The following is a 22677-nucleotide window of genomic DNA, read 5'->3' as shown; positions in this document are numbered from 1 at the left end:
CTCCCCCTGATTACTGGAGGAACTCGTGGAGGAGAACTCAGGGAGGCTGCAGTCCCTCCTCTGTGCGTCAACTACGTCACCTGCCGCTCACCGCTTCTACGAAAGATAGCTTGGCAGGTAACACAGGAACTGCAAAATTCCTTCACTTTCTGGGGCATACCTGGCCAGAAGACGTGGGCAACTAACCTACTCCAAGTGTTAGTCTGGCCAAGATGCCCAGACAGGGGGATGTCATGTGCTAAGGTGAGTAAGAACTCCCTGTACTGCTGAGGCTCTATCACACTCCGAGTGGCACCAGGTTTGGGTTCTCTGGCCTCAGTGTGAAGGAGTGCCTCCTCCCAGTAGGTACTGGGGGAACAACTGACATCACTCCTTTCCTGGTCAGCAGCTTGCTGTTTCAGAATTCTCAAGAGAGGGAACGTCCTCTGTCCCTGGCAAGTTTCTTCCTTAGAGGGTTCCCCTACGCCTAGGAGCTCTACAGTGTACAGCCTGTGGCTCAGTTCCATCAAGGGCTGACAGGTTTGCTCCCTGAAGAGAGGGGACCTGAGCCTGTGTCTCAGTAGAAAATGTTTTCCCAGCCGTCTTGCCTTTTCTCTTGGAGGATTGGGACATTATTCCAGGCTCCAATACCTCTCTTTCACCCAAGGATTTGCTTTGTGCTCTAGGTTTCATACACACCCATTCAGGTAGTCCCAGCATGGCTGCATGGGTTCTCATCTATACCTCAGTCCATGCTAAAGTCTCCAGATCAGTACGTAGCAGACATTCTACTGCAATAGCAGAGAACACAATTACCTTCTTTTGGCCAGTAACCCCTCCCCATTACAAGGTCACCATAGCCATGGGATGACTCTTGGTAATGTTATCAGCATTGATAACTGGATAAGTTTGTCCATTCATGTGCTGCTCGCTGGATATCAGTTTTTTAGTAACTATGGTGACACTTGCACTTGGATGCCTCAGTGCTTCTACTTCAACTCCATTATTTTGTGGCTTTTGTTTGTACTTCTCCAGGGTACTGGGCCAGACAGACATTGAGGTTATATCCACCCCCCCTCCGAGACTAAAATAGTGTCAGTGTGCTATCTGACCTGGTCAGGGCACAGCAAGGATCTCACCTGGAGACTCACACCCCCTGTGGGGGCTGCAGTAGTGGGAGCCTTTTTGGGGCAGAAAGAGTCCCCAGTTCAGTGCCCATTCTGCTTACAGTTGAAACATGCAGCCTTTTTGGGATCCCAGTTTTTACACATGTACTCATTATTTAATTGGGAAGTATCTCTGGGCCCACCCTCCTGAACAGGTTTTTCGGCAGTTTTAGAAGTCTGTGTTTCCCCCCTTTGTGTCACACAAGTTTCCCCTTTCTTCTGGTAACCCCCACCTTGGGTCATTCTGGTCTCCCTTGTTTTGACCCAGTGGTCAGCCATCCTCCTCAACTCCTGAGGATAAACCAAGGCTAAGTCCACTATTTACTGATGCAGTTTATCTGAAGTAGAATAGCTTAACCAGTGCTCCTTCATAACTGATTTATAGAGCCCATCATAGTCTTACATCGTATTGCCCTTTAACCAGCCACCTGGTGTTTTGACTGAGAAGTCACTAAAATCCACCCAGGACTTACCCGGAGTTTTGTGAGGTTTCCTGAATTTAATTCTGTACTCTTCAGTGGTGAGTCCAAAGCCCTCAACCAGGGTATGCTTCATGAGATCATAAGACTCAGCATCTACCTCAACCAGTGTCAGGAATCAATCCCTGCACTTTCCTGAGAATAGCTCCCAGAATAGAGAGCCCCAATGTCTCTGGTGTAATGTCCTCATTGTACAAACCATCTCAAAGGTCGTAAATCACTTTGTGCTGTAATCACCCTCAACATATTTGGGAACAATCCCTTTGTGGATTTTGGGATTAAAAGTTTCCTCTCGCTTTTTTGTTTGTTGCTGCCACTTTTGTAGATTGAGATTTTCAAAAGATGACCATTTGGTAGAAACTATTCAAGAACATCAAAGGCTAAAAAGCATCTTTCAGGATCTTCAGAATAGAATACATTTATTTCCTGGGAAAATAATTTGGCACGGTTTTTCTCAATATTTTGAGAGCTGGAACTGTTTGCAAAGTGCTTCAGAGCATGCAAACGAGCTCTAGGATGAACAAGTGCTTTATTAATTGTTATTTAGCTGACAGGATGGATCTGGGTGTCTTTTTCTTTGTTTTATGAGAGTTGGAAATTATGTTGTAAATTTTACTATTCACAAAATATTAAAAAAGTTCCAGCATTAAAGTTCAAGTGACTACATGGCATATTATCGTCACACCACCAAGTTTTGCCCGGTTCCTTAAGAGATACCGTAATCCTGAGACATTGCTAGGCCAACTACAGGACACCAAAAAGCGATATCCAAAGAATCTTGAAGGCTTTAAGGGCCCTGTACTATACTCATTTGACTTCAAGGATTTTGAACCTGATCCTTTCTGATTTCCATTGGCCTTTCGCTACCCATGAGACTTTCTGGTTCTGGAATATTTGTTGCAGGTTTACCCAAGTTCATGATGACTCTATGAGATCCCTGTTAGACTTTGAGGTATGTCTCAGCCCAGAACAGGCTATCTTCGCTGCCACTATGATTAGTGGTTTGGACCACAAGACGGTAAACATTTTTTCTGTGCCCTTCATGAGTTTTATTTGCCTACAGTTAACCACGAGCCATGGTTATTTGCTTATTTGTGCAAGTGTGACTATCTCTGGAGTAATCTACAATATACGAGCCCACAATTCCACAAAGTCAGTGAAGTTAGACTTATTTTGGCCAATTGAAAATAAAGATAAAGGGCTGTACCAAATCTTCCTGCTCTGCCCCTATAATTCCATAGTTTCTGCCCTGTATCTCGCTGCCCACATTACATACCACCCTTCTGAATCCGCTGAATTAAAGTTAATTGATTTACTGCACTTGCCCAACTTGTCCCAGTTTATCATACCTGTACATTCTTTTATCAGAAATCAGATGTGCCGAATTCAATAAAACCTGAAACCTAGCTTTCAGAATAGCTGAAATCTGGGCATACGAGGAAGTTAAAGAGTGGCTCGTCATATATTACACTACTGTTCCACCTTTAAACAAATGAATCACTACAATAAAATGAAAGCACATCTTATTCTTACCTGACATCCACTGGAAAATAGTATCCATTAATTCGTTTTTAAAATCATCACCAAATATTGCACGAGATTTTGGAAATGCTTCAAAGAAAACAGCAGAGATGGCTTGACATAAGCAGTCAGCATACACCTGTAACATTATTTGATACCATTTAGAATTCCAGCTATAACTAGAGAGCTACTTTAAATAACAAAAAATTGTACTAAAATATAATACACGTATAAATAAAAGTAAAATATTCAAACTCACACGCTCTTTTTCTGATTGTCATAGAGAAGCTGCTGATGGTTTGCTACTGGTATATCAAATAGCAAGTGAGACTGGTACATATTAGTGTTTAGTTTATAAAGACAATATAACCGCATATTATGCAACACTATAATGAAATGTCTTCCAGCCACTTGCAAACCACTGCGCTTTTTCGGCCTATCCCATTCTTTGAAAAGGCAGCTGCTCAGTCTATACCAGTTGCAATTCACAAACCTCTTTCTTTGAGGATCTGGATGCCATTTAAGCCAGCGCCTTTAGCACCTTATCTGTATTTGTTTAAACTTACAGGCCTTTACACCGTGCACCCGAATTTTGGATCTTCGGTTTTCGCTGTCCACGCATACGTATAATCCTTGAGGTACACTAGATCTCATGTTATTTTCCTCTTGCTTTTATCCTACTTTTCCAACTACTATATATTACTACTGCCATCCTCTGATCTTGTTCTGTTGTTTCCGACTGTCGGTACTCAGCCTTCTTCACTTTCATTTGCTAATTTGTTTTTATGAAACTGCACGGTTTCTTTTTGTAACAGTTAGTAGCCTTGGTCAGTAGTAGCAGTAAAACCTATTTAATTAAAACAAACAAACATAGTTTTAAAGTACAATCTGCACCCCAACAGAGAACGAAAACAAGTTATCTATATATATAAACCAAAGTATGTCCGTGTGTCCTTTATGCATTACTACACCATTCATCCGATCGGCCTGAAACTTTGGGAAGTTGTTGAGTACACTCCCGCAAAGGTTTCTGGCAAAAAAAAAAATGTGTTAAATATCAGCCCCCCGGACCTCCAAGGCCCTCATAATCTTTCCAATAATGAACGTTTACAGTTTCCGGTGCGACTCGCTTTTGCAATGACCATCAACATAGCAGAAGGACAATCGCTGCAAGTGTGTGGACTAGTTTTGGAGAATCCGTGCTTCTCACAATGGACAACTGTATGTGGCCAGCTCACGCGTCGGAAAACCTTCTGATTTAATCATGTACGCACCAGATGGAAAAACAAAAAATACTGTGTATCCACAAGCACTCGAATAAATAAACAGAATTAAAACAACACTTTATGCATTACTACACCATTCATCCGATCGCCATGAAACTTTGGAAAATTGTTGAGTACACTCCCGTGAAGGTTTGTGGCAAAACTTTTTTTTTTTTAAATCGACCCAGAAGGGCCCTCATAATCTTTCTAATACTGAAATTGACAGCGAATTTGCGAGCATCGTCGACAGTTATGCCCCCCCAAACGGAAATCGATTTGTCGAACTACATCTAAAGCACGAAAGAAAAAAGGCATTAGAAGCTTCAGAAACAGACAAGCAACGGGAAGCAAGATTAGAAGCTGTTCAAACACAAACTGGTCAAGCACGTTCTTCTCAAACGAACGAGCAACGAAAATCAAGATAGTAGGCCGATCGAGTACGCACTGCTCAAGCCCGTTCTTCACAAATGAACGAGCAACGAGAATCAAGATTGGAAACAGATACATTACGCACTGCTCAAGCACGCTCGAATGAAACAGGAGAGCAACGAGAATCAGGATTGGAAACCGATCAACGGGAATCAAGATTAGAAGCTGTTCGAACACAAACTGGTCAAGCACGTTCTTCTCAAACGAACGAGCAACGAAAATCACGATTGTAAGCCGATCGAGTACGCACTGCTCAAGCCCGTTCTTCACAAACGAACGAGCAACGAGAATCAAGATTGGAAACAGATAGATTATGCACTGCTCACGCCCGCTCGAATGAAACAGGAGAGCAACGACAATCAAGATTGGAAACCGAACAAATACGCATTGCTCAAGCCCACTCAAATGAAACAGGAGAGCAACGAGAGCAGCAACGTGCGACGGGTAAGCTAGTATTCAAATAAACAATATTGAAAATTGGATTTTTCTTTAAATGAAAATGCCCAAACAGAAATGGTTGATTTGGCACATATAAGGTAATAATATAAACAGAAGCACAACAACATTGAGCCAAAAGATCAAGTTACTTACCTTTGGTAACAATCTTTTTTGGTGGACACTCTATCCAATTGCAGGTTCCTCACCTTAAGAATAATCTTTAGACATCAGACTGGATTCATAACTGTTCTCCTGTGCGTCACTGGGTGGTGTCACGTCAATGTAATACTGCTCCGGAAGTGATACGTGGAGCAGTATATAAGTGCCACCCCTCCGTGCTTACATTAGTTGTCCATGCCCTCAGATGCAGAGCCCATCGGCAAATTAGTTTTATTAGTCTGCAGGTTTCTAGATTGGGACTTTTTCAGATGGAAAAGAGTACAATTCACAGAATGGTAAGGCAGCAGGGCTGGTGAGGAACCTTTGACTAAATAGAGCAATCTACCAGAAAGATTGCACCTGAAAGTAAGAAACGTGTTCTTCTGATGGATACTTCAATCCACAGATTCATCACCTTGTGAATAGACACCAATGCAGTACATCCCAAAGTGGTGGGTCTGAGAACTGGCTCAGATCAAAAAGTCCTGCAGGACAGAGTGCACAAAATTCCCCACTCAACAATCAGTCAATCAATCAATAAGGATTTATAAAGCACTGCTAATCATTTGATAGGGTATCCAAGTGCTTGCACCTTCCAGGGGCTTATTCAAACAGCCAGGTCTTGAGGGCCATTCGGAATTTCGGTAGTGAGGCGATGATCAGGAGGTGTGTGGGGAGGCTGTTCCAGGTCTTTGCTGCGATGTAGGAGAAGGAGTGTCCTCCACTTCTGCTTCGGTAGATGTGGGGAGTATGGGCAAGTGAAAGGGAGGCGTAGCTTAGTCTTCTCGACGGATGGTGGAAGTTCAGGCAGTGGTTAATGTATGTGTGTCCTTGGTTGTGTAGATCCTTGTGTGCAAGGACTAGCAGTTTGAATTGCCAACTCTTCTATACAGGGAGCCAGTACAATGGGCTGAGATGGGGTGGCATATTGGTGGTAATATGAGTTCGTTGAGGAAGACCAAGGATGAGTCTAGCTGCAGCGTTCAGTATGGTCTGAAGACTCTGTAGAAGATGTGCGATGATTCCTTTGTAGAGGGCATTGCCATGGTCGATTTGGCTGATGAAGAGGGCCTGTGCCACTGTGCGTCTCGGGTGTAGGGGTAGCCACTTGAAGATCTTACGTAGCATGTGCAAAGTGAGGAAGCAGGTGGAGAAGACAGCATTGAGCTGTGATTTCATGGTGAACTTGTTGTCAATGATGATACTGAGGTTTATGGTGTGGTCGGAGGGAGTGGGTGTGTGCCCTAGGTCTGATAGCCACCAGTTGTTCCTTGTATTGCTGCTGTTGCCAAAGATCAATGCTTAGTCTTGTCTGAGTTCAACTGAAGGGAGTTGTTCTTCATCCAGTCAGCGACGTTTATCATGCATCTGTGGATGTTAGTTCTGGTGGTGGTAAGGTCACTGGTGAGTCAGAGTTTGGTGTCATCTGCGTAGGAAATTATGTTGGGACCATGGGATTTGATGATGTTGGCCAGCGGGGTCATATATGCATTGAAGAGCGTGGGTCTGATGGATGAGCCCTTTGGATGCCGATGTGGTGGAGAATTCCCATTAGGGTGCGGTGGAATACAGTGTTGAAGGCTGCCGAGAGGTTAAGGAGGATCAAAGCTGCTGTTCCCCTCAGTCGGGAGAGTTCGGATGTCATTGGTTGATGCGATTAGGGTGGTTTTGGTGCTCTGATCCCTGCGGATGATGGATTGGAAGGAGTTGAGCAGCTAGTTCTGCTCCAGGAGTGTCATGAGTTGATTGTTGATGCTCTTTACCAGTACCTTCATCAGGAATGGGAGCAGGGACATTGGCCAGTAGTTTTTGAGTTTGCAGGGGTTGGCGGATGGTTTTTGAGTAGTGGTCTGACTTTGGAGTGTTTCCAGGTGTCGGGAAATGTTGCTGTGGTTATAGAGGTGTTGAGTAGGGTGGTCAGTTCCTGGCCGATTTTTTGGTTTCCGAGGTTGAAGATGTGGTGCGGGCATGGGTCTGTGGGAGCTCCTGAGTGAATGGATTTCATGGTGGAGAGGATGTTCCAGGTGGTCAGTGTGTGGTTTGTGTTGTTTAGGGTGGTGGTGGATCTGTCAAGGAATTCTGTAGGTGTGGTTTGGGGTTCAAAGTTTCTGTATGTGGTTGCGATCTTGTTGTGGAAGAAGTGGGTGAGGTTGTCGACAGACCCTGAGAGGGTATTATGTTTTTTGCGCTGGCAGCTGGATTGGAGATTTCCTTAAAGATGTTGAAAAGTTCCTTGGTGTTGTTGGTGCTGGTATCAATGTGTGAAGCAAGGGCTGTCTTCTTTGTTGCCCTCAACAGGCAGTAGGAAAAGTTGAGGGAGGTTTTGAAGGCAGCCATGACAAAGGTGTCCTTGCTGGCAAGCCATCTACTTTCCGTCTGTTTGCTGCCCTGGTTTGCTGTCCTGAGTTTTTGCGTGCACCAGCTAGCCTTTTTAGGGGATTTTTTCTGGATCTTGCTCTTTAGGGGGATGATGCTTTCTGCACAATTGGTGATCCAGGCAGTGAAGTTTCTCACTCCCTGTTCGAAGTTGGGGGCGGTAGCAGGGTTGGAGGTTCAGGAGTCTCATGGGTCAACTGTGTGGTGACTCAAACATATCCAGAATGGCTCACATGAAAACGAGCATCTGTGAAGAAGTCAGGTGTGACTTGGCTTGTAGATAGAGAATCCCAACTATTTCTGGATGTTCGCTGGTGTCTGGAGTTGGTTGATCACTGTCTGCGGTGAGCTCGCCCTCAACAGCCAGTCATCAAGTTAGGGGAAGCCTGGTACCCTCGACCCCCGTAGATATGCTGTGATCACCATCACTTTTGTGAACAGTCGAGGGGCACTGGTGAGGCTAAAGGGGAGCATTGTAAAGTGAAAATGCTCTTGGCCTACCGAACCACAGGGAACACCCGTGGGCCAGCAGGACTGGGATGTGAAAATAAATGCGCTGCAGGTCTCACAGGAGCATCCAGTCTCCAGAGCCTAGAGCAGGCATGACATGGGCAAGTGTACCCATCAAAAATAGGACAGAGAGTTATTTTACATTTTCAGGAATGTGAGCACTAAGCACAAGTCCCATTGGGGTATTAAACAGTATTTTGGTGGAAACAAATGTTACAAACCTTTCAAAAACCACATCACAACTGGTGATTTAAATAATGAGGACTAGTCCAGCAACTACATGAAGGCCAAAAAAGCCAAGAGATAAACCCTTAACAGTGCCCAAAGCAAGTCCTTGCTGGACTAGGGATAGAACAAACAACAAAGCTCCAGACAACGTTGCCAAAAAAGGGCCAATGTAGTAGGTGTGGCATCAATCCACAAATTTGTCTCAATGGCTGGCATATATTGATTTAATGGAGGGATGCCTCACTGCCAACTTCACATCAATGGTAAGGTAAGGTAAGTTTATTATGCATAGTTAATTAAAACCAGTACAAATCATTTCACAGTAAATAAAAGATTTTTTTTTTTTTTAAAAGAGTAAAAAAGTCTAATAGTTGTAGTCGTCGTTTTTGTAGAGCATGTAATAAAAGACCCAAAATGATTATCTAACAGTCTTTTCCCAGGGCGAGGGCAACATGAGTCCTTGCGACCTGATGGCCGTCTGCTACTTGCCTGTGTGAATAGTCGCCAGTAGTTGGGGTTTTGGCAGTCTTTGCTCTATCTTTGCCAGGAACTTGACGTATCTGCAGTTCAATTTGGTGTATGCAGGGTTCAAGCAGGCGAGTACCGCTTGCCTTCAGGTCACATCAATGACCTTGAGATGGAGGCCAAAGGAGGTCAACTACTGCCACGCAATCTCCAAGGAAGGAGATGCAAAATGTGTAGGCCTGGGCAAAACACCCTGCCCTGCTGCTGCAGAAGATCCTACAGAAGATCCTCCAAATGCAGCAGCATTATCAGAGGAAACCTGCTCATGCCTAGATGTTCGATGTACAACACTCTCCTGGACCAATACGGTGCCACTAGGAGGACTTGGGCCCAGTCGTTCACGATTTTCTTCAGAAATCAGGGCAGGAAAGGCATTGGAGGATAGGCATACAGGATTCCTGAGCTCCACGTTAGACGGAAGATGTCTCCAAGTGAAAGCAGCTTTAGAAAATCCAGCATGCAGAAGTGCTGACATTGCACATCTCAGTAGTGGCAAAAAGATTGAGACAGCCATTCGTAGAAGCCAGTCTGCTTTACCTCTGCGTGGAACTGCCATTTGTAGCCGAATAGCCACATGTGAATGAGTTTGTCTGCTTAAGCATTTAAAGATCCTATCAGGTGGTTTAACACCATAGAAACCCCTTGGCAGTCCAGCAACTTCTAGAGAAGCAGAGCCTCTCAACACCCCTACACTGATTGTTGTAGTATCACAGCGGTGGTATTCTCCATGAGTACATGCCTTCCTAGGAAGGCCTTCAATACCAAGTGAACTGACCTCAAGTATACAAATTTGATGTGGAGTTGAGCCTCCACCGGAGACCAGAGGCCTCTGATCTTCACCTCTTCCAGATGGCCTCCTCAGCCCAGCAGTAATGCATCTGTGACCATCGTCTGGATGGGGAAGGAGAGGGGGCGGCCACTGCTCCAATCATGGTCTAGATGCTCCTCTGTAGTTCTTTTGCAGTCTCCTCTGAAATCCTATGTTTAATTTGACCGTGACTGCTGGTGAGGGCCATCTTCATACATTTTTGTGAACTGGCACATATTTTCCTCTTCAGACATTTCCCAAGAGCAAGAGAAGAAAAAAACACACAAAGGAGAAAAAAGTGGGAGAGAAAGATGGGAAAACTATAAAAAAGATATAAGGGAGGAACCCACTAGGGTGAGTTTAAGTGGTCATGCGTGGATTAAAGAGGCCTTGGTTGGATTCAAGACTACGAACCCTTGGCATTTGACATGCTGACATTTATTAGGGCGGGTTGCAGGATTCTGACCAGAGCTTTGGGCACTGGCACGCATTCTTTTGCAAGCTAAGTATTTTCAAAATCTCTGCTGTTTCATTGATGTTGTGCCCACTGGGATTTGAAGTCCCAGTGCAGAGCCCGCATGTGCCATCTGGCATGCATTACCAGTATGAACCTAACAATCCCAGCAGCATTAGAGTCATCAACGCTGAGATCCAGGCTCCATTGGAATCACAACACAAATGTCCTGGTTGCTCCACTCTGGGTGAAAGGGCTGAAACTGTACAGTACCCAGAATGGCTCAGATGAAAGAAAGTCTCTGCAAAGGAGTCAGGTGTGATGTTGATAATGAACCCCGAAAGTTGTTAGGAGGTTAGACATTATCTGGAGTTGGTTGACAACTGCCTGAGGTGAGTCCTCTTTCAAAAACCAGTTGTTGAGCTAGGGGAATTCTGGTACCCCTGAACTTCAAAGATATGCTGAGCCCACAAACATTACTTCTGTGAGTACTTGAGGGGCACTGGTGATGCCAAAGAGGAGCACTGCAAAGTGTAAATGCTCTTGTCCCACTGAACCATAGGACCTACAGGACTAGGATGTGAAAATGAACATTTTGCAGATCCAACATGACATCCGGTCTCCAGGGTCTAGGGAAGGCAAGACCTGGACTAATGTGAGCATTTTGAATTTCTCCTTCTGCTGAAATAAGTTGAGAGGGTGAAGATCTAAATTAGGAAGAAAGTCTCTTTCCTTCTTTGGCACAAGGAAGTAGCGGGAGTAACATCTTGTTCTCACTTCTGAGGTCAGAACCCTCGCTTTCTTTGGCACTTCCTGCAGGAAGATTAACTAATGCTTCTCCATCAGCCGCTCAGAAGACAGTGGAAGGTGATGCAGGGTAGAACTGAAGGGAAGGGCAATGCCCTGGGGGACAGTTGGTAGTGCTCTCTTGTCCAGCATGGTGGCCTCTCACCCCTAGAGAAAATATTGGATCCTGTCTTTGACAAGGTGGCTATGTACCTAAAAGGACCCACTAAGGTGGTTTTGCAGTGGCGCTCCCTGGGGGGCAGGGCACTGTTGCTTCTGCTGGCCTAGTGGTCTCTCGGAACTGCAGCATTGGCCACAAAAAAGGCTAAAAAGGCTGGTGTGCTGGAGGTCTGGCATTGACGGACATGGAAACGTCTACATTAGCCATGAAGAAGTTGAAATTGCCGGTAGAACTGCCTTCTGGCAGCAGACAGACCCAAGAAGAGTGCTGTGGCTCTGCTCCCTTTAAACAGTTCCAAGGCTGAGTCTGCTTTATTCCTAACAGGGTGAGATCTGTCAAAAGCCATGTCAATTAAACATGCTACTTCGGCATCAAGGCTGTAGGAAGGAACTGCCTCAAAATATTAGACTGACCGATACCCTGCTAGAATTTAGAAAGAGTCTAAAGACATGGCTCTTTGCTAAAACCTAAAGACCTACTTCAGGCTCATCAAACAGTATTGACTGTCGTTTCCACCTGACATAAACATTTCTGTATTGTTTTTTCCATCTGATTTTTCCTTTCTGGCGCCAGGATACCCGTAGGGTGACAGATGCGCGGTATAAATATTAAATACAATACAATAAATACAATACAATGCGCCTTCTGGCATGCATTACCAGTATGAAGCTAACAATCCCAGCAGCATTAGAGTCATCAACGCTGAGATCCAGGCTCCATTGGAATCACAACACAAATGTCCTGGTTGCTCCACTCTGGGTGAAAGGGCTGAAACTGTACAGTACCCAGAATGGCTCAGATGAAAGAAAGTCTCTGCAAAGGAGTCAGGTGTGATGTTGATAATGAACCCCGAAAGTTGTTTGGAGGTTAGACATTATCTAGAGTTGGTTGACAACTGCCTGAGGCGAGGCCCAAGAGAAACTTGTAACACTCATCCAGCTTGGAAGCAGAGCATCACACTGGTGGCCATGACATATCCTAAGCAATCAGTCGTGTCCTGTCCTGAGCTTATAACAAATGTTGCCGATTTGAATAACTTGTGTGTGAGATGCCAGAAGGTCATCCAGAACACCCAAATACAATTTGAGCCACTGTATCCCAAAGAGTATGGGAATAATAGCCAATAAGAGAGCTGGCATTGGCAGATCTTAGAGCAAGACTCATGGAGGAAAAAACTATTTTACCATTTGTCTCTATTCTTTTAGACCCATTGTCAGGAGGAGTGGTGGGAAAAGCGTTCCTATTCACTGGAGTGGGATGTTGAGTACGGTCTCCAGGCTCAGGGTGATGAGCAACCTGACTATTGATGGCTGGCCCTAAACAGGGCTTGGCCAAGGAGCTTTGAAGGGTGTCACTAAATGTCTTGTTTGATGGTAACAGTGGCTCAGTGGACACCTAGTTTGGTTGCAAAACTTCAATCATTACATCCATTTTCACTTTCCTGCTTGGCAATCAAACGTTTAATACCTCAGCTGTCATTCATACCACAACACTGACGAGGCATTTTCCTTTACAGCAGGACCTGGGGTAGACACCATGCTGCTATCAGGCGATAACATAGTGAAGCTCCTCATCATACTGGGGCACACAATCATCCCTATCATCATGGTTGTTTTTAGAATCCGTACCAAAAAGATTATGCAAAATCTGGCTCCACCATGTGGTAAGGGCAAGGTATCAAAGTCAGAGGGATTGCCAAGAGGTTGCGAGGTGGGAGTGACCTCGGACTTGGAGAATTCAATTTTTGAGCTGAATTGCACTATAGGCTATACAATCTCATCCAGCATTGATGGCGTCAGAATCAATGGAATATAGATGGTGCTGGAGCGAAGTGGGCACTGGAGTCGGTGCTGAACCCAATGTAATTCCCAGGGGCACAGAAAGCACAGAGGATGGACCTGCTGGACCCGCTGGTGGAATCCGATTATAGGCCTATTTAGGCCCTTTTGTTCATTGTGGCCCGAAGGTGTGCCAGAGGGAGCCATAAGGTGGGAAAAATATGCAGCATGGTCTCCCCCAAAGGCTTCAACTTGCTGTGACATTGCCGACAGCCCTGGAAATTCAGGTTGTATCTGGACCCGATATGGATTTGGAGATCAAAGTGAGACCAGGTGGCAGACTGACACCCTCACATGCTCTCTAGTGTTCTGGACTTCGACATTGAGAAGGATCTGCCACTGAAATGTCTTCAGGAGCGAAATTAAACCTTCTTTTTGACTTCAACAGGTCTCAGCATAGAGTCTTCTTGTATTTGTAAATGTAGCTCCTGTTTAGCTTTTGGGTTCATCTGGGTGCAGTTGCCACAGGTCTTGGAGTCGTGGTCTGACTCCAGGCACCACAAAAATACAGATGGGGTCAGTCACTGACATTTGGTTGTGACAGTCCCTACACATCCTGTAATTTCAGGGGGGGTATTTCCCTTACACACCGGATAAATTTTGACTGAAAGTCTGACCAAGGACCAGGTAGACGCTCCATATCCAAGCCTGAAGGCGCAGAAAAATAGGAACTAACGTGAGGGTGCAGGGCACAACATCACCTAGTGGTGCACAGGAGAAGTGCTCAGAAATTTCTGGATCCAGTCTGACATCTGGGGATTATTCACAAAGTGAGGAATCTGTGTTTTTAAGTGTTCATCAGAATCAACAATATTTTAGCAATTTATTAAGACTGCAATAGGTTATAAATTAAAACAGAAGATGTCAACGTGCAAAATGCTAAAAAAAAGTTCAAATGATCTATTTATCCTAGCCATACATTAGTAAGAGCATACTAAAAATGTAAATGGGTAGCAAGAAACATTGACTGTATGGAGAATACACTCTGCTGATCTTGAGCTTTAAAAATAGAGTACTTATATTCTTCTGGGGAAACTAATGTAATGCATAACAACTAAAGAACTTAGAAAGGTTTGATTGCAGACACCTTGTCTGCTAGGACCCTGTGAGAAATGGGTGTGCCGGTTGGCTGAGGTATGTACCCTAGCAAGGCAGAACCCACCAGGTCAGATACACACCAAGATAACCTGTGCTCACCCTCTGGTAGCTTGGCGCAAAGCAGGCAGGCTTATCTACAAAGGCAATGTGTAAAGCATCTCGGCAAGACACTCACACAGCAGAAAAATGTATACACCTCAAAAGATAATCCACACAGTGGTGTATGAAAATTGAATACTATATTTCAAAATATAAGAATACCAAAAACAATATGAACTATATGTTTAGTGCAGGCAATGCAGGATTAGAAAGAATCTCAACATTTGCAAGAAAATCGTAATCAATTGCATTTAGAAATAACATAGGGCACAGGAGCACCTGTGCGCCTACTAAACTTTATACAGACATTTCTGTTACCTTAAGTGGTTCAGTCTCTTGTGGTCGCCCTATGCCAGTCTCAGGGTCCCCTACAGAGGTTTTCCTTTCACGCCATAGAAAACAGAACACTGCCCCCAGGTCTTGCACAGGGTATAAGGGGGAGGGGGAAACTCTTAGGGCCATGCAAAAGACCTTGCTAAGTCCCTTGTTGCAGTGCGCTCAATCCAGCTGCCCTCGAATGCACAGTACAGCTACAGAATCACAGTTCCTTGGCCCTGGCCCACATATAGGTATTCTCTCTGTGCTTCAGGGATGGAAGGGGGCATCTGAGGGACTGCACGGAGCTGTCCTCGGTCTGTTGATACAGGTTCAGTGGTCCGATACTAGAGTGACAGTAGTTTACGGCCAGAGTAGTGGGAAGGCAGACACCCTCAGTGGTCTGCGATCAGCACACAAGTCCTCAGGAGGATGAACTCTTTCCCGGCTGGCTCCTCAGCTCAGTGGAGGCACAGCGCTGATTTGCTATTTTCTACAGCAGCACAGGCGTCAGAGGTATCCAGGCAATGCATCAGCAGGAAGGAGCTCAAGTGCACACGGCCCAGGGCATCACTTCCAGCTTCAAACTCCTGAGCTGGAGTGTAGCTGGGGGAAGTGCTAGTTTTCTGCGTACAATTCTCTGAGCAATTGAGGCAACTCTTGTCAGTCTCCAGTGCTCAACTCATAGATTCCCGTGGCAGGGGGGAATCTTTGATGGCCCTGGGATTTCTAAAGACCAGGGGGCAAGCCAACAAGCCCTTGGGAAGCACTTGGGTCACAAGCAGGTAGCAGGCAGCAGGCAGCAGGCAGCAGGCCAGCTCATCCAGATACATTCCAGTCAGCAGGCAGCAGGCCAACACAGCAAAGCTGTTAACAGGGATGGTGGTTTCTCTTAGCAGCACAGCCGTCCTCCTGGCTATCCAAAGATGTAGAGCCAGCAATGTCTGGTTACAAGTCCCACTCAGAGTCTAAAGATATGGGGTCAGAGCCCCAGTGCTCATATTTAAAAATGCCTTTGATGTAGTGGGTGATATCAAAAGAACCGTTAAAAGTGCACAACAAACGCTTTCAGCCCAGTCCTTGCTCCAGATGATCAGTAGGGGGTAAATCGGCCCTTTGTGAGAGGACAGGAGAAAACCTATTCAAATGTTAGTGTTAACCACCTCGACCTCCCCCTACACAGGAAGACTATCAGTATGCAGATGAAGGCAGATATATCCCCTGTCACACCAAGCCCCTCCTATGTTGTAGCTGTCTGAAGGGAATGCACAGAGTGTAGCTGTCACCCAGAGGATGTTGTCTCATTCAAACAAAGGAATCTCTTTGCCTTTGCACCTTTGCCATACTATGGATGTGGGAACAAAGACAAAGAAGCTATTAGGAGGCACACAGACAGTAAACTACAAAAAGGTGGTGCACTGTCAGTGTGCCCCCAGCGGCTCCCATCTGAAGGGGACATAGGGAGTCTTGTGTCCCCCTAGAAATCCAACTGCTGGTTGGTGGAGTCACTCACTGCACACCGCTTGCAAGGGAATCTCTGTCCCCTCATTAAAGTGCAGGCTATTGATATCTTCACAGTGAAACACAGAGCAGCGGATTAAAGTACCGACTCCGTATTTCACTGAAAGTGCTTCCCCAGGGCAGTCCCGAGTTTAGGGCTGTCCTGAGGGCCACTCATTCAATGTAAGCCAGTACAATGTTCATGTTTGTGCCTGGTGCACCTCTTTAAAGGTCAGTTGTGGTGCAAACATGAACAGAGCACTGGATACGTAATACAGGCTAGGTTGTTATTCTTCATGTAAGTGGACGTTTGTCAAGCTTTCACTACAGACCACTGGATAATAAATCTAGTAAAATAAGTTTGTCAGCATGGAGTAGGACAGTTCTTTGCTTATTTTGACAAGAAAGACGATCACTGTATTATCAGTGTAGGTAAATCCACACTAAAGGGCCCATTAGGATGGCCGGGGGCAATCCGCCCACCATCCGCACTTAAATTCCCCCCGCCATATTAGGATGGCGGGGGGACCGCGGCGGATGGAAAGACCGTCCGCCGCTTTTCCACCCCGGTCGCCTTGCGGCCCGGGCGGAAAAGGTTTAATATGGTGGCGGTGTATATGAGACACCGCCAGCCATATTAGCATGGGCATGTACAAATGCCTTTACCTGGCGGCAAAGCCCCCAGGGACTCCGCGGGGGTGGGGGTGCACATGGCGGGTACCTGTGGTACCCCCCAGCATTATAAAGTACGACATGGCAGGCACCGCGCGGTGCCTGTCACGTTGTGCTTTGTAATGCATTGCATGTATCTTCAGCATTGCGGCGGGCGTTGCATTTAGCACCACCCGCCACAATGCTGAAGATACAGGATGCGCCCGCCACTTTGGCGGGCGCATCCTAATGCCCCCAACGGGACCCCCGCCCTTATGGCGGGCGGTCCCTAGACATGACAGGATGACGGGCGGACAAAGTCCACCCGTCATCCTAACTGAGCCTAAAGAAGTAGGCTCAGTTGACAGTCTTGTTTTCGGCCACTTCCCATTGGCAGGGTTGAAGAATGTTCATCATGCCCTCCGCATTGGGCACAAGCCAAGGTAGAGGTATTTAACTCTATCATGAAGGTCAACACATTGGACGGAATACCCATAATATATTTCTATCCGCAGAGTTGAAATCTTTAGAGAAGTTGATGAAGGAAGCCTAAATGTGCTTTCTCCTGTGAGTAATAAAATTATTTTGGCACATTCTTAGTGCTAAGACGTTAATGACTCTGGGGCAACTATTATAAATAAATGAGCTTTAGAGGGGCAACTTTTGTAGTACACAGAGAATATCACTGCACAGGTTTACAAACTCATTACAAAAAGTATAGACAGCTAAGATAGATTCTGGCAAAAAGACACCTTATTTTTCAGCAACCATTCTGTACCAATCACAGATGCAGCCGAAGAATCTGAAAACACCCAGCAGAATCCTGGACCTTTGATGCTGAAAACATTACACAGCTTCATCTGAGTATCTCACATCAGTTGGTTTTAAGTATTTTTCATATTAACTCCCCTCTATCAGCATTAGGTGTCGCTAAAGACTCCAGCTGCACTGTAAAGTTGGAGAAGAGTAAAAGTGTCAGAATTAGGTTCTCTATGGAGTGGGATAAAGGGGAGGAATCGAGCTCCATGCTCTTCCGGATAGGCTAAAGGAGAGAGGGAAAGAAAGAGATGCTACAACACAAGGATTCCGCCAAGCAAGACGAGCTGTCTGTGTAGGACCTTCCTGTGTGTAGAAGTAGTGGTAGCAATAAGATCCACAATACAAATACCAACCAGTGGGTTAGAAGGAACAAGCAACCAATTTCTAACATATCTGTTAAAAGTCATATTTCGGGGCTTAGCACTTTGATTCTCACACATGTTTGGGGATGTGGAGGTTTCACCAAGACAGGGACAACACCAACAATCTGCTGCATTGTCACTCCAACTTTAGCAAAGTGGCTGTTGCCTACGGTCACAGGCCAACATTACATGATCAGATAGACATCCTTCTCAGAGCAGTGTTGGCTTTCTGGTTACTATGGCCTCCTTGCACTGATCAATCCCATGCAACATGATGAAGAAAAGAGTACCTATACAAACATGAACAAAAAGAACAAAAAGAATAAAAAGAACTCACAGCATAACAGGAGTCACCAGCAAAACAAAAATTCCCACAATCAATCCCAAAAAATGACGCACCTTAATCCCCAATCCCTTCCTACTAATCAAACCCCCAAACAAGCTACCCCTCTACTCGACGAAGGGAACCATATTCCCTCAGATACAATAAACCTTTCCACCATACCAGTTAATCTTAGCGCTACCAGTAACGTGGGTAGTAATAGCGATCCCCACGGTCTAAATAACCAACTATTAGATAGGTTGGGGGCCCTAATTAAATCCTACTTCCAACCGCTTGAACTTACCCTCTCAAAAATAGAAAAACAGCTAGAAGAGTTATCGTCAACGATAAAAACCAATAAAGGGTCTGCTTCTAGCCATACATTGGGACAACGTACGGTTCAAAAACCACAATCCAAAAATCCCAATGATGGGGTAACGGCAACAAAACCAACAAAATCAGTAGGGGCTTCCCATTCCAAACCTTCTCTTCCAAAGGCGACTAACATCCCTACCCTATTTACTACCCCTGCCCCTCCACCTGTTCAGCCCATCATTCCGCCCCCTAAGCAAATTAACAATCCAGGGCTACAAAATACCACCTATAAGAACAGGAGGAAGGGTGGTCATTTCATCCATCTCCCCCAGAAGCTGCTCCATACGTTGTCATCATGACAGGGGTCTCCGAGTTGAACTCTAACTCGGAGGAACCAGGCTGATCCCTTAAAAATAAGGTACTTCATTGGCTTTCTGTCTATAGGCCTCTTCCCCCTTATTCTGACAACAGAGTTATTACAGTTCGCAGAGTCCCCTGGATAGGAAAAGAACTAAAATCTCTCCCGGGTGACTGTGTTATCGTTAACTTTGAGGATCCCCATACTGTAGAGCATATTTGCTCCTGGGGTACACAATATACATCTGATGGAATTGGTACTAAAAGACTCTCCTTCTTCTATCCTCCAGTCCAGTACTATAACAACGGTCCAGAATGGAACTGGACTCAAGTTGGTAACTGGAATAGAAGACGTGATTGGGTCGATTGGCCGAATACTGGGGGTAGAGACGCAGCCCCAGCCTTTGGATGGAGAGGTGTCCCACTGACCAACAGATATGACTGCCTGGAGATGGTGGATTGACCACCATCCGACAGCCACCTGGATGGCACTCCTCCACCCCCTCCAGTGTCTAATTCATTAGACCACCCTGATCACCCTATGTCTCCCCCTCTTCCAACTAGCAATCTAACCAATCCACAAGTACCAACCTCAGAAGCACTAATTATCCTACCTACACCATATCAACATTCTGTTTCTAATAAAGAAGTCCAACTGGATACACTTTCCGTCGTTTCACCAGTACATACTTCTTATAGCCCAGGTACTTTAACTTCAGACCTTAAGATGAACACCAGAAAGCCCACTCCCTCTATCCATCAGCTCTCTGCTCTATTTTGGAACGTCGCGGGTCTTCGTTCAAAGCTAAAACTTAAACCATGGTTGGACACAGTAACCCCCCACCAAATAGTTTGTCTACAGGAAACGTGGGCTATAGACCCTATACACATTCAGGGCTACAAAACGTTCCACTCCCCAGCCAGTATTACCACACATGGCAGATCCAAGGGAGGTTTAGTGGTCTATATCTCAAACAATTTATTTTCAATGAATTCAACTGTTTTATATACCACCGCGAACTTTCAAATTATTAAGATTGTATTTAGTAACTGTACGTTCCACCTTTTTATTAATTTTTATAACAACCTGTCCCCAATTGAATGTGTTAAGTCTTTAAAAGAAATCTCGTTTGTTGTTACTGAACAATGTAATAAGCACCCAACACTCGTTTGCTATGTGGTATGGGGGGAGATTTTAATGTTTCATTGTGTGCCAATCATATGAAGGGTATTTGTGGTTTGCTAGACGAACACGACTGTCCACTAACCCATTTTACGCATTCATCTTTGGGCAATGCTTTGAACGATTGTCTTTTCACAATGGAATTAGATTATGCCAACAACTTAGCGGATCTACCAGTCGAATTTAGACCCACCTTCCATGGTAGGGGCATGTTCAGCACCATCGATTTTATCTTATGCTCTTTAGCGCTAAAAGGTAAACTCCAACGGTTTAGCACTGGTACAGATATCTCTAGCGACCATTTCCCCAACAGTATCACTTTATCCATAGAAATTGACGTTCGTCATTCCAACAAGATCAGCCATCTAACTCAGCAATCATTGGCCATGGATAAACTAAATGGATTTTCTGTGAAATGGTCCAAAATAGACCCGGTAGTTATCAGTGGCAATGTTATATCAAAAACCCTTCCTTGGATAACCAACTGCTTGGCAGAGGACTCCCCACCTGAGTTGATTTTAACTAGTTTTCTAGAGATTTTATTAGTAATGCGGTCTGAACTATTCCGCAACCACAAACCTGGTATTCAGGGATCTCTGAGATGGTTTGACACAGCTTGTCCTAAAGCCCTATCGGCACTAAAAAAGGCACTACATAACACAAATAGAAATCCAACGGAGATAGTTAAACTAAGAAAGATTTATAAAGTGGCTCAACAAAATTGTAAAAAGGAGCTAAAGAAAAACTTATGGGCCCAACTCCACGAAAGCTGCCTAAATAAAGACAGCTCTCAGTTTTGGCGTGTCGTCAAGTCACCCTTTCTAACTAATGCTAACGCGCCACAGCACCTTGAGGTGGCTGTGCCTGCTGACGTGTGGGTGACCCATTTCTCAAAAATATTCGGGGGATCCCCAGTTTATACTATAAAAACGGCCAATCCAGTAGATGACCCCGCTAAGACACAGGTTTATCCCATCAAATTATCCTTTAGCCTTAGCGAGGTCATTCAAGCATTAACATCCTCCAAATCTGGCAAGGCGCCTGGCCCTGATGGGGTCCATGTAGATATCTTTTTAAATAACATAGAATTGTGGTCTCCTGTCGTCACCCAGGTGATGGCGGCGGTCTTGAAAATTGGCCTCATAGATTCCTGGTCCTCCTCCATTTTACTACCCATCTTCAAAAAGGGGGATCGTAACAACCCTGCCTGTTACAGACCCATTTCCCTCCTGGATTCCCTGGGGAAAGTTGCCGGGCGCCTAATCCTGGAACGTCTCCTGGATTGGGCGTCTGAGAATAACATCATGACCGACCTACAGTACGGGTTCCAGGAGGGACTTGGCACAGTCGAACAGGCATTAAACTTAACCCTTTTAATAGGTAAATATGCCGGAGCTAAGTGCGGCAACCTATATATAGTGTATGTCGACCTCAGCTCTGCTTTCGACTGTGTGATCCATTCCAAGCTGTGGTCCATTCTTACCGAACTAGGGGTGGACACTCCTCTTATCAAATTTCTCCGCGAGCTCTATTCTGACGCTACAGCCTGCGTAAGATACGGGCTACGCGGTGAACTAACATCCTTATTTACAATAAACAGAGGAGTTAGGCAAGGGTGTGTCCTGGCCCCCTTCCTGTTCAACCTCTATACCAACGGGGTTGAGACAGCCATTCTGGAGGGAGGCCAGGACCTACCATCTATTAATCACCGCCCAATCCCCGCCTTATTATATGCGGATGATTCAGTCATCCTAGCAAGGACATTAACGCAGTTGCAAAAGCAACTAGATAAATATTGCCAGTTTATGCTCTCCTTGGGGCTAAAAGTTAATAAGAGTAAGACCTATGTTATGCACTTTGGTCCCAAGGCGAAGAAACCCAAATCCATCTTTATTGAACAGGTCAGATTGGAGCGTGCTAGACAATACCCTTACTTAGGCATTTTAATAGATGATCAGTTAGATTGGAAAGCAGGAGTTGCAAGTAAAAAAATGCTCTTTCAAAGAGCAACTTCAGCTCTTGTTTCCTTCTCAAGAAAATTGGGTAAACCGGCCCCAAAAGAGCTGCTTAAAATTTACCATGCAAAATGCCACAGTGTAGCAACCTACGGAGCTGGCGTTTGGGGCTACGCTTCTGTAGATGGATTACAATTGGTCCAAAATGGGTTCCTAAAATACATCCTGGCACTTCCCCATAGTGCTCCAATATACGGTTCCCATATCGAGCTGGGTATCGATTACATTATTGACAATATCAGATGCCAGCCGATTCTTTTATGGCACCGTATTTGGACCAAACCCCAATGCCATCTAACCCGCTCCCTACTACAAGACTGTCTATCCTTGGTGAAATGGAAAAAAATCCCATGGCTTCTCTATGTTTCTAACTTCCTAACAGATCTGAATAGTGCTTTTTACTTCACCGAACCATCGACTCTGTTAGATACCAGTAGAAAGGCGTTGAAAGCTCTCTGTCTAAAGCATCTGAGAGACCTCCGCCTTTTAAACGAAGTTT

At 45.2% G+C, this 22677-nt stretch overlaps 1 protein-coding gene across 6 annotated transcripts in view; it reads right to left on the bottom strand.

The window, feature by feature from the left end:
* FAM227B (family with sequence similarity 227 member B) overlaps positions 1-22677 on the bottom strand; it is a 3234040-nt gene that overhangs the window by 2106268 nt on the left and 1105095 nt on the right. For all 6 annotated transcript variants that reach the window (XM_078684781.1, XM_078684784.1, XM_078684786.1 and 3 more), the window contains one exon: positions 3158-3284. In XM_078684781.1, coding sequence (XP_078540907.1) covers positions 3158-3284 — 127 coding nt within the window. The remainder of the gene's footprint in view (positions 1-3157; positions 3285-22677) is intronic.

This window comes from Lissotriton helveticus, chromosome 3_2 (assembly GCF_964261635.1).
Source record: "Lissotriton helveticus chromosome 3_2, aLisHel1.1, whole genome shotgun sequence".
Classification (NCBI taxonomy): domain Eukaryota; kingdom Metazoa; phylum Chordata; class Amphibia; order Caudata; family Salamandridae; genus Lissotriton; species Lissotriton helveticus.
Note: the sequence above shows the minus strand (reverse complement) of the source record. Positions and strands in the feature narration are given on the sequence as shown.